We start from the raw sequence: 12,788 nt of genomic DNA, 5'->3' as shown, positions 1-12,788 counted from the left end.
TCCCCTGACCCTGAAAGAGCCTCCAATGTGGCACCATTGGAAAGGACGAGTAAAGAGAGGGTACTAAAATCTCAGGGCTAGGATGAATGGAGACATTTCTAAGACTGCTCGAGAAATTCGACGATCGAGATGATGATGATGATGATGATGATGATGATGATGAAGATGATGATGATGAAGATGAAGAAGAAGATGATGATGATGATGATGATGATGATGATGATGATGATGATGATGATGATGATGATGATATACTTAGCCAAACCTCTGCCTTAAGTCACCAGCATGGCTACAGGAATCAGTTATTACTCTTCAGCACACATCTTTATTCCTTCTGGACATGGTGAAGTCTTGCCTCAGCTGCCAACAAGCTCAGGACCTTCCACTCTAATCATGCTTCTGCCCCAGGGTTTCTCTGTGACTCAGACACCACCGTTCACCCAGGCACAAAGCTGCAGAATGGGGAAACATTCGTCTCAGCCCAGTCTCCATAAGCTTGCTTGGCTTACTTCAGCAGGTAACCGCTGACGCAGTGATTGGTAATGAAGTGTGTGACATTTTGGAACAGAAAAGTCATTCCGGAGGTCTAGAAGAACTACCTAGACCCATAAGAGGCAAACTGATCCAAATTAAAAGATAGTTTGGCAGAGTTTTACTGTTTTTCTCCTCAAAAAGTAATTGTTTTATACCAAGGACTTGAAATAGTAATTCTAGTCTAAGCTGCAAATTTACAGAAATAAAGAAAGAGAGAGAGAAATTAAAAGATACAGGAAAAAAGAGAGAGAAATTAAAAGAGAAAAAGAGAAAGAGTGAAAGAAGGATTGGAAGGAAGGGAGGGAGGGAGGGAGGGAGGAAGGGAGGGAGGGAAAGAGGGAGGGAGGGAGGGAGGGAAGGAGAGAGGGAGGGAGAGAAGGAGGGAAGAAGGAAGGGAGGAAGGAAGGAAGGAAGGAAGGAAGGAAGGAAGGAAGGAAGGAAGGAAGGAAGGAAGGAAGGAAGGAAGGAAGGAAGGAAGGAAGGAAGGAAAGGGATTTAGTAGAAAGTCAGTCACTACAAATAATATTCTAATTTCCTTAGAGGGAAAATAGGCCTCTTTCTTGTACCAATTGAACTTGTCAGCCAAATATGGATTACACTATTATCAAACTATTTCCCAAGATCCATTTATATAGCACTGTCCTGTCCTGTCCTCCTGTTGTTCATTGATTTGCTGGAGCAACAACCAGTAACGTCTCCATTGTGATACTTGTTGTTACTGTTTTTGGCATATTGAATACGCCACGAGGAGCTTGCCAGGCTCTGCCGTGTGGGCAGGATATTCTCGGTAGCTTGCCGGATTTTCTGAGAGGGACAGAGAATCAAACCCGGGTTGGCCGCGTGCAAGGCAAATGCCCTACCCACTGTGCTATCACTCCAGTCCTACACACACACACACATACACACACACACACACACACATAACAATGAAAAACAGTGCAAGCAATGCTCTGTGTTCATAAAAGGGAATGACATTTCACCACCATGACATCATAAATCAATGAAAGACAGAAGTTTTTGGAGAAGGGAGCAGAAAAATCAAGCAGAATGGATAGCAAGAGACTAGGAGGCAAAGGGGGGGGGGCAGTTAGAAGGTGAGACTCTAACTCTCCAGAATTTTCTGTACGTTTTAAACTTTCTTAAAGCATCCTGATTTCCGTGGCTGGTTTTTAGAAACACTGTGTTCCAGCACCAGTCCCGCTACTGGGGACTTCTGCTGCAGCCACCAGGATTCCCAGGTTCCCTCCCGCTTCTGACCCACCGCCTGCACCCTGACACCTTGACGGGCACATCTTTAATTCTGGTTAGATCCATTTATATAACACACCATTTATATAACACACGTTTTACCAAGGATTTAAGGGGGCTCCGATAAATAAATAGGACACAGCAGCTAGGATTGAAAGTCCACAAGAAAAAAAATAAAATTAGACAGAGCTATGGCTCAATGGCCTGAGCACATGCTTTGCATGCAGAAGACACAGATTTCATCCCTGGCATCATGTTTCCCCAAATACTCTCAAGAGTGACCTCTGAGTACTGAGGTAAGAGGAGCTCTTGGACTATGCCAGATGTTACCGGAACCAACAACAAAGGCTACGTTGGACTGGGGAGGTGGCTCAAACGGTTGGAGCTTATTCTTCACACATAAGAGACCCAGGTTCGATCCCCAAGAACTTCTGGACGTGGCAGAAAGTATATAAACAAAATAAAATAAAAATAAATACATACTTTAATAAGGGTTTATGCAGTGAAGGGGGAAATCACGTTTGTAATTATATTAAACATCTCAATATGAAATTGGCAAGAAATGTGTAAAACTTAGTTTTACTATGAGGCAAAGAAGAAAATTGCAATAAATGGAGAAACACATTTCTGGGTGAGAGGACTCAACATTTTGAAGGTGTCAACCAATCTGTTCTTAAAATAACAGAAATAATTTGTTTTAGAAATTTGACGTTTTATCAAGCAACTATAATAGACTCTAAAAGATATAAAAGATTTTATAAAAGATATAAAATGTGATCATTATGAAACCTCACCCATATACAGGAACTTAAAAGTAAGGGGAAAGTAGAGTTATTCATAAATAATGATGTAATAATCAGTTAATTTGGAAAAAATTAATAAAATTTTACATACAATGGAAAAACATATTCCAGACTGTTGATTGAAGATTTTACACTAAAAATAAAATATAAAATTCTCCAGATAATAGAAAATATGTATATTGTAGTGGCTGCATTTGAATTTTGAAGAATTTTAATGATTTTAAGGATATTTTAATGATTTTAAGGATGCAGTTTTTTGGGTTTTTTTGGGGGGTCACACCTGGCGATGCACAGGGGTCACTCCTGGCTCATGCACTCAGAAATTACCCCTGGCAGTGCTCCAGGGACCATTTGGGATGCTGGGATTCGAACCTCAGTCGGCCACGTGCAACGCAAACACCCTAGCCGCTATGCTATTGCTCCAGCCCCAAGCAGTTGCTTTTTTTTAAGAAAAAAAAAAAGCTTTAAATGTATTTGTCTGAAACACAGTAAAGAGTAGCACACAAAGTTAACAAAAATAAACAATCAGCAAATCAAAACAAATCAAGAAACCCCTAGAAATGCAAAGCTTGGGCTGGAAAGAGTGTAGGAGAAATCACCACTTGCCTTGCATGTAACCCCCTAAGGTCCAATCTCCAGCACAGAGCACAGAGCTAGAAGTAAGCCCTGAATACAGTTGGTGAAACCCAAAAACCAAATAAACAAATGAATAAATATAAAGCTTAAACAAATTAGTATCAACAACTCTAAAACTGATTTTTAAAGCAGCGAACAAAGGCTTCAATTTGCAAAAGCAGAAAAAAATTGCAATGCTGATAGCCCAGTAGGTGCACGACCAACTAACCGGGAGAGTAGCCTCGAAGCCCACTAAGCTTAATAAGTGAAAACAATAGCACAAACGCCTCAGCCAGCATCAAGCATGTCAGCACTTCCTCAGATAAGGACTTCAAACACACCACTGTGATGTCGAACAATTTTCACAGATTTTATAAACTATTTTTCGATAATATTTTCTTATCATTCCATTTGCCATTTCGTTGTAATATGTAATATAAAATAAGTTATTTTATATTATTCTGTGCCTGTTGTGGGGGTACATTTAGTGGAAATGAACTACACTGTGGAGGGCTGCCTGAGGGTGAGATGGTGTTTGTACACTGAATGGCTAAACAACTGTATTATGAAAAATTTTGCACACAAAAATGTTTACATGAATAAAATGCACTGTAGCACTGTAGCACTGTCGTCCTGTTGTTCATTGAGGGGGTACCAGTAACATCTCCATTGTGAGACTTGTTGTTACTGTTTGGGGCATATCGAATACACCGCGGAGAGCTTGCCAGGCTCTGCCATGCGGGCGGGATATTCTTGGTAACTTGCCGAGCTCTCCAAGAGGGACTGAAGAATCAAACCCAGGTCCACCAAGTGCAAGGCAAATACCCTACCCTCTGTGCCTTCGCTAAAATGCAAAGAAGAAAATTGCTCTTAATTTGTAAATAAGAAATGTTGAATAAAATAATGAACATAATTTTTGCTCATAAAGTTCACTAAGATTACAAGAACTGGTGATGTTCTGTATTAGCCATTGCTGCTGGTGAATGTGACAGGTGGTTCTCTTCACGGGAACATCTTCAGTGGGTAAAAGGCTTTCTGAGCCATTTGTGCAATTTTCAAAATTTGGTAACCAGTAAGTTTTGTTTGTACAATAAAATCAAAGCAAGAGACAAATAAGAACATGGAGAACAAGGAATAAAAATGATTGGGAGCAAAGTTATTAGGATAAAACTTTGAAGGTCAAGATGCCCAAAAGTCTATTTGTAAAATCTTTGGGCACGTGCAGTGTTCTATCAGCTCAAGGCACTGTTATTATCAAGAGTGGACTGGTTTCTCCTCTTCTGTAATACCACGGACTTATACATGGGAACTCCACCTACAGTATTATTGAGGAAAGGATATCTTCAATAATCTCCGAGTACATAATAATATAAAGAGTGGGCAATAAAATCATGAACCAAAACTTAGGAAAAGGTTGGAAAGGAACCCATGATAATCCACAAAGCATAATCTACTGTTCTAAGATATCCTGATACTCTTTTTTTTTTTTCAAAAAGAACTCTCCAAGATTCTGCTTTTTTTTATTCACAGCTGCCTAGAGTCCAATAGAGGGAAAATGTTTAGAAGCCCGTGAGCCCATAAAATTAGTTGGATTGCAACTGAAATGGCTCTAGAAAATGCAAACTTTAAAACATGCAGTTCAAGCTGCTTTCTTGTGACATTGGTAGTAACCTCTGTCCCATTATATTCCCCTCACTTCCCCCCTGAGATACAAGATTATTTGCAAAAGACTTGATGTGTGCTGGGAAGAAAGCAAACACGAACCCGCCAAGAAATACCTGTGGCTTTTCAATGATTGTTCCCACAGTGCCTTGTGTGCTCAAAATTCCCCTGGTTGAAACTATTGCACAACAGACACAAATCCCAAAACACTTAGATAAGAGGCTTCTACCCCTAAAATTCTGAAATATACCAAATAGCTAAGTTTCTAAACATATTTGTATGTCTCACCCCAATCTTATTAAGTGAGCAGAAATTCATAAAGTGTCCAGAAGATTAACCAATATAATTCATGCTTCTTAAATATTAATAATTAATGATTATAATGTTAATCAATGCTCCTCCAGGCCAAAGATCTATGGGGTGGTATAATTTAAAAAAAAATCACAGATTTCCATAGCTGAGTCAGCTGAGAAGCACGCATTCAACACCTACTCTTTGCAGTTTTAAAGCACATGCTAATCAATGAATAAAACCGAGATAAAAAAAGGGAAGGAGTTGTGTCCAATTAGCTTTATTATATACTCGGTTGCTCATACAAGTCAGAGGGATTTAGAATAGGAAGAATAACTCAGTGGATGTCAAAATATGTGCTCAGCATATATTTCATTCCAAAAAAAGTGGGAGAACCAAAATAAGAGAATTAAAAGAGTGAAACAAAATTATTTTATATTAGAAGACATAAAAGCAAGAGGGACATGATTCAGTGGTGAGCGACTAGTTTTTCCTCTTTGACAATGTTATTGCAACACCCACCTGCTCATTCAGTAATACCTGAGAAACTTGCATATTATAAGGCTCACCAAAGACTGAAATTCCAAAAGTTAAGCAACTAACCTGCTAAGAATTATGATCTCATGGGATAGCCATTATAGCAAGAGCTATAACAGTATGTGTGAATTCTTATAAGAATCCAAGACTGCAAGTAGAATCCTAGAAATTTTAGAGCCAGAGTGAACCCAAGAGAGGATTCATCTTATTTATTTCACAGAATGTTTAGGTGCTTTTCTGCCTGATAAATTGGTAGGTGCAATAAATTCATTCATTTACTCAAAAATATGTGAGCCTCCCTTCCCCCATTAGCGTTCTCTGTTTGACCAGAGATAAAGTAGTTGACAAAGTAAACAAAGCCACTAGCCTCCTGAAGGTTTCACTCCAGTGACAGAAAATAGGCAGGTAAATAAAGCTCTTAAAGTATGTGGAGTGAAGGTAAAAGAAGAAAAAGAGGATATCAGGATGAAAGTAGGAAACTATACAAAAGCGTGTCAAAGAAAGTTTACTTGATTCTCAAGACTCACTTTTTAGGTAAGAACTCAGAAAGGGAAGTCAAGTGCTGGCTATTCAGATGTCTAGAGTAAGTCACATAACTGTAGGGACCTTGAGTGGGGCCCATCCAAGGAACACCAAGGAAAGTGGTGTTGGCTGGATGCAGGATCAAGAAACAAATATCAGGGACAGATTTGGGATGGGTAGATCTCTCCCTTTCCTTTTAAACAAGAAGAAAGGACGTTTCAAATTCCAGCAGAAGAGTAGAGGTGTGACACAGCCATACTTATAAGAGAGATTTTTGAAAGCAGATTTAAGGGAGGCAGGGCTGCAGGTGTCAGTGGTACAGAGAAATGCTAGCCGTGGTTGAGACATAAGCTGTTGAATTCTGTATGGATCTTGATGATGAGGTGAGTTGTTATGAGAACAAGTGGGGAGTGCATGAGAGGAGAAACGAATGAACCCAAGGTTTCCATGTGAGCACATAGAGGATGAAGTCAACCACTGACTGAAATAATGATGGATGCACGTTGGGCATCAAATGAAGGACCAGAGAGGGAGACTATTAAAGGCAAGACTACTAAAGCTGGCCTTTAAGCTTCCAGACATGAGTTCACCCCCCAAAACTGGATGTAGCTAGGAAAGACATGTCCTAATGAAATTCTGGCACAACTTCCAAGTAAGAGATCATCAGAAAGAAGAGGGGAAAAATCACCAAAATGGACCAAAAAGATGTAAAAAATATATATATATATATAATGTGTATCCTGGAAGCCCAAAGAAGGCAAACAGTGGGATCAAATGGAGTGACAGCAGTAGGCTGTCAGGTTATCACAGAGAGGCAAGAACGGGGGGTGGGGGTGCAGCCAGGGGCTTAGCCATAGGAGAAGGGATTGGGGATCTTGAAATAGGAAATTTGTGTGGAGCAGTGCAGGTGAAAACATGATCAGCGTAAATTCAAGATGGAAGAGAGACATTGTGGTTTTCTTTCCAAGGATTTTACTCTTACAGGAAAGACATACATGGAAAGGTGAGTCAACCAATTCATACTATTGTTACTATCTCACCCATGTCTAGACAGATCAAAGAAAACTGCCCATGTTACTGTTTCCTAAGGGCAGACTCAGTTATTCTGGTCCCAGAGCTTGGGTTTCTAATCTGCCGAAGGATGAAGGTAAGACCAAATGTTCATTTGAAAGCTGACCTCAGAAACCCTCTGTGGCCCGTGTTCAAGCACAGCCAGTCAGGTTGGAGAATGTTCAAGAGAACAAGTTACACATTTTAATGAAAATTTCTTCTACACTATCTCTCAAATCAAGAATCTTTTTTTCTTGTATCACTTGTCATAGCTCTGATCTTCAATTTGCTTAAGCGGGCGCCAGTAACATCTCCATTCATCCCTGTTGCATGCTAGTGTAGCCCAATGGTATCTGCTCACTCCAGGAACACGAAGAGTCTCAAACCATTCATTCAGGGTCTTGATGAAGAAGTTTGACCATCTTGTTGGTGGGCGGCCATGCAGTCTTTTGAAGTCCTGTGGAATCCAGTCGGTAACAGCTCTAGACCAGTGGTCATCTCTAAATCACATTACGTGTCTGGTCCATCTGATTTTTGATGCCTTGGCAAACAAGACAGCGTCCCTGATTCTTCATCATTGATGGAGGTCGGAACTCTGGATTCCTTCTCTCACTTGAGTGAAATGTTATATTCTAAGCATAGCTCTTTCATTTCCTCTTTGGGATACCCGAATAGCGTTCTCGTCCTGTTTTCGTAAGGCCCATGAGGATCTTTTTTATGTCATTTTAATCTGAATTCTAAAAGGAGAGAAATTTGTGCCTTCTAGAAAAGTTGATCTTCCAGTGAAGAGGGTCTAGACCCATTTTTGTAGGAGGGCAGAAGTAGCTCCCTTTGAAATTTTAAATGTTTACTCACCACAAATGCCACACCTATATCAACTTTATTTATAAGACGCACTCATCTGCCAACATCATCACTCAGCAGTGAAGGCTCCTGCATCACAAAACTTCCTCTAGGACTGGGAATAAATACAACACTGAACAAAATAATGGATCTCTGTGCTCATAAGCTTTTTATTTGGGGAATGAGGCTGACATTTACGATGTCAACAACAGACTTTCAATGACAATACATGCAGTGAATAGAATGCAATGAATAGAGTCCAGTGTGGGAAGGCAGCATTGAGGCACAGCCAACAGTGAGTGAAGTGGCCTCTCTGAGTTCTTGAAAGACTAACCACAGAAGTCTCGAGTGAAGTGAGAGTAAGCAGAGAAGTAGGTTCTAGAAGACGGAAGGCCCAAACCCTGCAGATTGTGGTCTTATTCTAAATATGATCAGCGTAGTCCAGATCTGTGAGTGGCACTCAGACTTCTGATGTGAAAATAGCATTTCTGAGTCACAATGTAGATATTTATACTTATGTGGCACCCCTCTCTCCCCCCATACACAGACTCTTACTCAGAGAAGAACCGCTGTAGGATTCTCTCCGCAAATTCCATTTTGCGTCTTCCCAAGAAGCCACTTAAAATAATCACTCAGAGTTGAGCACCCCCCCCCCAACACACATACATACATACACACACATACTCACATTTCCAAATAGTGACCCACTTTCCAACAATCTTATAAGTTCTCTCTATCTTGCGCTCTTACCTGGAAGAAAGAACTTCCCTTTTAACTGTGTCAGAGCACCCTACTACCACCTACTTCTCCCTACAGGCCCCCATCTGAGATCTGTATGTAATAAACCTCCTTTATTACTTCCTTTCTGTGAGTATGCAGAGACTGTGGGTTCAATTAAAATGGTGCTAAGATTTCTACTTCTTCAAAGTGGAAGCTCAGATGCTGAAGGAGTTACCTCTGATCCCCGCAGGTGGCTTCTGCCTCTGAATTCAATGTCGTATGACAATGACACTTCAATGAATTCAAGTGTCCATTCTTGTATCAGTTCTGGGCTCCCCAATGGAAAGATGTAGGGAATGAAGGTGAACAGCAAGAATCTAGTGGGAGCGTTGTTGAAGGAACCCAGCCATAGCAGAAGTAGAAGGGAACGTGGCATTTATGGAAAGAAGATGATAAGGTTTTGGAGACAGGTGGTTTGGACACTGAGTGTGGAGACATCTGTGACAAGGAAGTGGAGGGAATCTGATGGCTGCATGGAATATTCTGGAAGTGGTGCCCACAGAATTCTTGTGTGTGTGTGCATGGAAATGTTTTATTGAAATTTATTTATAAAGAAGCGAGGGGAGAGGAAGAGAGGAGTGTATATTCCAGAGAGAACACAGGCTTCTCCAGTGGAAAGAGGCAGGCACAGGCAAGCAAAGGAATAGAGAGACAAACACGCTTAAAGAGCACGCCCCTCTCAGAATCCTCGACGTGCTAACAAGGAGGGCACAGCGGTAGACAGGGAGCCACCACCAGAGAGAAGTAAGGGATGATCCAGGTTTCTGTCAGGAAGGTAAGTGGTGATGCCATCACTGGGATATACCCGAGATCCAAGTCCGTTTCATGTCTCGGGGGAGAAGTGGACCGCTAAGCAGTTAGGAAGTTTTCCTGGGAAATGTGAGGCATCCCATGTTAAGTTCTTCAAGTCCACCTTGCATGGGGTTTTCCTAAATCATCCCCATCCAGAGCAACCCCTGCTTTAACAATCTCACTCACTGCTTACTCCAGCTTCTCACTGGGCAGCTGCTTCTCTGAGGAAAGTTTTCAGGACTTTCCATTTTCCTCCTTTTGTGTGTGGGGGGGAAGGGTGTTTTATGTTTGTTTTGTTAGGGGTCCAGACCTGGCTCTGAGCTCCAGGATCACTCCTGGTGGGCTTGGAAGACCATGTGGGATGCTGGGTATGAAACGCAGGAAAGATAACCTACCTGCTGTACTATTTCTCTGGCCCCAAGTCCTTTAATTGTTTAATATGAATTCTGAATCTAAAGCCAAGAGTTCTGCCTCTTACCTCTCTCCCTAGTGAAGGTGATCACATTTGGTTTGTTAAGCAAACCAAAGGACTAGACCAAGTTTCCCTGCTCTACAGCGACAGAGTCCCTTGAGTTTATTTCATAACTCAGTGGCATCGAACAATTTCACGACGTCCTCCTGGTGTGCAGTGTCCAAGTGCTCAGCTTGGCCGCTCCCCATAAGCGTGTGCAGTGCCTGATGCCTAGAGTCTGGGCTCATTGTTCAAAAGTGGGCTCCCAGCATGCCCTACTTTCTTCAACAACTAAACAGAATTTCCATTGATCACGCTGGTGTTCTTTTTAAATTTTTTTAATTTTTGAATCACCGTGAGATAGTTACAAAGCTTTCATATTTGAGTTTCAGTCATACGATAATAGGCCACCCATCCCTCCACCAGTGCACATTCTCCACCACCAATGTCCCCAGTATCCCTCCATCCCAACCCTCCCCCTGCCTCTATAGCAGACAATTTCCCCCATACTCTCTACTTTCAGGCATGATGGTTTGCAATACACACACTGAGAGGTTATCGTGTTTGGTCCTTGATCTACTTTCAGCACACATCCCCCATCCCGAACGATCCCTCCAACCATCATTTTCTTAGTGGTCCCTTCTCTATCCCAGCTGCCTTCTCCCCAGTTCATGAGACAGGCTTCCAACTACGGGGCAATATTCCTGGTCCTTGTCTCTACTGTCCTTGGGTGTCAGTCTCGTGTTATGTTATTTTATATTCCACAAATGAGTGCAGTCCTTCTATGTCTGTCCCTCTCTTTCTGACTCATTTCACTTCATGCTGGTGTTTTAAAAAATAAAAATCGGTAGAACTTATAGATTTCCAGACACCACCATCACCTCTCCAGAAAGCATTGCAAAACTCAACCATGTAAAATGTTCAAAGAGATCCAGAATCATTGAAAACAGTTTTCAGAAGCTTTTAAGGGCCCTGGGTTGGAAGCACCTTAAGCCCCCACTACCGGGACCCGCTGCCTTCCCCTCCCCTCCCCCAACACTCGTCCCCCCTCCACCCAGTTCCCAGTGTCCCCGCACTGTCGAGCCCAGAGCCCCATGACAAGGGGAGGGGTTACTCCAGTACCTGGTGGGTAATAACGGAGCAAAAGGCTCTTGAGCTTCATGGTTTGCTTCTGGGATTTCCCGGCAGACCGCCCCGTTGCCATGGAAACGTCCAAACACCAGCGCAGCAGCGGGCGCGCCTGCGCGGAAGCCCCCGCGGGCTGCGGAGCGAAGTGGAGGGAAGAACTCCGGCCTGGAGTTCTGATGCAGCCCTGCCTGGGATCTGTCGGGGGTCTGGGCTCAAGAAGGAGTGGAAGAGGAGCGTGCCTGGACCCGCGGCGTCCCCATATGCTTGGGGGGGGGGGGGGCGGCCGCCCCCGAAGTCTGCGTCCCGCGATCCTTGGGGTGTGCAGAAACAAGATCCCTGCCCGGTGGGCCCCTAGTTTACAAATGACAAGGTAGGGGCCAGAGCCACAGCACGATGGGGACGGCGCTTGCCTTGCAGGCTCACTTGGATTAGATCCCCTGCATGGAATACGGTGCCCCGAGCACCGCCTGGAGGAATTCCTGAGTGCAGAGCCTGGAGTAACCCCTGAGCATCACCAGGTGTAGCCCCAAAACGGAAGGAAGGGAGGGATGGAGGGAGGGGAGAGAGAGGAAGGGGAAGAGGGAGGCAGGGAGGGGTCAGGGAGAGAGGGCTAAGTAAAGGCAAGGACAAATTAACACGACTGTGTTTAAGTTCTGCTTAAAATTAGCAAATGTTACTATACCTCTCTAAATATGTCAAAACGTAATCCAATTTGAGATACCTTCAGGACTCTATACCCAATGATCTTGAGGTCTCTAAGTCTAATTCTGCTTTGAGATCGAGCCAAATGGTTCACCTCTGCATGAAATTGCCACCTACCCCCAACACACACACACACACACACACACACACACACACACACACACACACGTTGCAATCAGGTCTTTCGTGTACAATTCTAAACAGCCTTCCCTGACATAGACGGTAAACTACCTTGTCAGCCCTATAGAGAGTCGCATGATCCCTATCAGGAATGATCTCTGAGCACAGAAATGGGAGTCATCCCTGAGCCACAGGCAGGTGTAGCCCAAAATCCAAAATAAATAAATAAATAGATAGACCTTTAGTTGGGTTTGAAAATATTAAATTGTTGGCAAAGAGACCTATTTGTAGGTGTCATCACATTTAAATTCACTATTCTGACACACAGGTTCTACTAGGAGGGCTAACAAACAGTAGCTTTGCCACTTGTCATTTCTTAAAGGCCAGCTCTGGCATCTGTAAACCTTGTCCTCTGGGGAGGTCCGTGATCCTCTGAGTTAAGTTTCCTCAGAGGAACGATATGAATGATAAGCATGCAACTAATGGTGTGTCTTGTTTAGAAGTACTCTTGGGTATCAGGAGTGGTGGTGATTATAACCCTTTATTATCTTAAATTGTTTTTTTATTAATGGAAAGAGGTGTATGCATTCTCTTCTCATTCTGATTGATAACAAAGGTCAACAATTCCTTTAATAATCACTTGAATGCAATTTGGAGTCTGTGTGACATTTTAAAACAGGTATACCTTAGCAATTATGCCAATTAACTAT

The 12,788-nt window shown here is 42.6% G+C and overlaps 1 protein-coding gene across 1 annotated transcript in view; it reads right to left on the bottom strand.

The window, feature by feature from the left end:
- DAW1 (dynein assembly factor with WD repeats 1) overlaps positions 1-11,304 on the bottom strand; it is a 58,262-nt gene extending 46,958 nt beyond the window's left edge. The window contains exon 1 of the mRNA XM_055123065.1: positions 11,251-11,304. Coding sequence (XP_054979040.1) covers positions 11,251-11,290 — 40 coding nt within the window. The 5' untranslated portion in view covers positions 11,291-11,304. The remainder of the gene's footprint in view (positions 1-11,250) is intronic.
- Positions 11,305-12,788: the final 1,484 nt, after the last annotated feature.

The sequence above is a fragment of the Sorex araneus genome, chromosome X (assembly GCF_027595985.1).
Source record: "Sorex araneus isolate mSorAra2 chromosome X, mSorAra2.pri, whole genome shotgun sequence".
In the NCBI taxonomy this organism is placed as follows: domain Eukaryota; kingdom Metazoa; phylum Chordata; class Mammalia; order Eulipotyphla; family Soricidae; genus Sorex; species Sorex araneus.
This window is presented reverse-complemented; position numbering and strand designations above follow the sequence as displayed.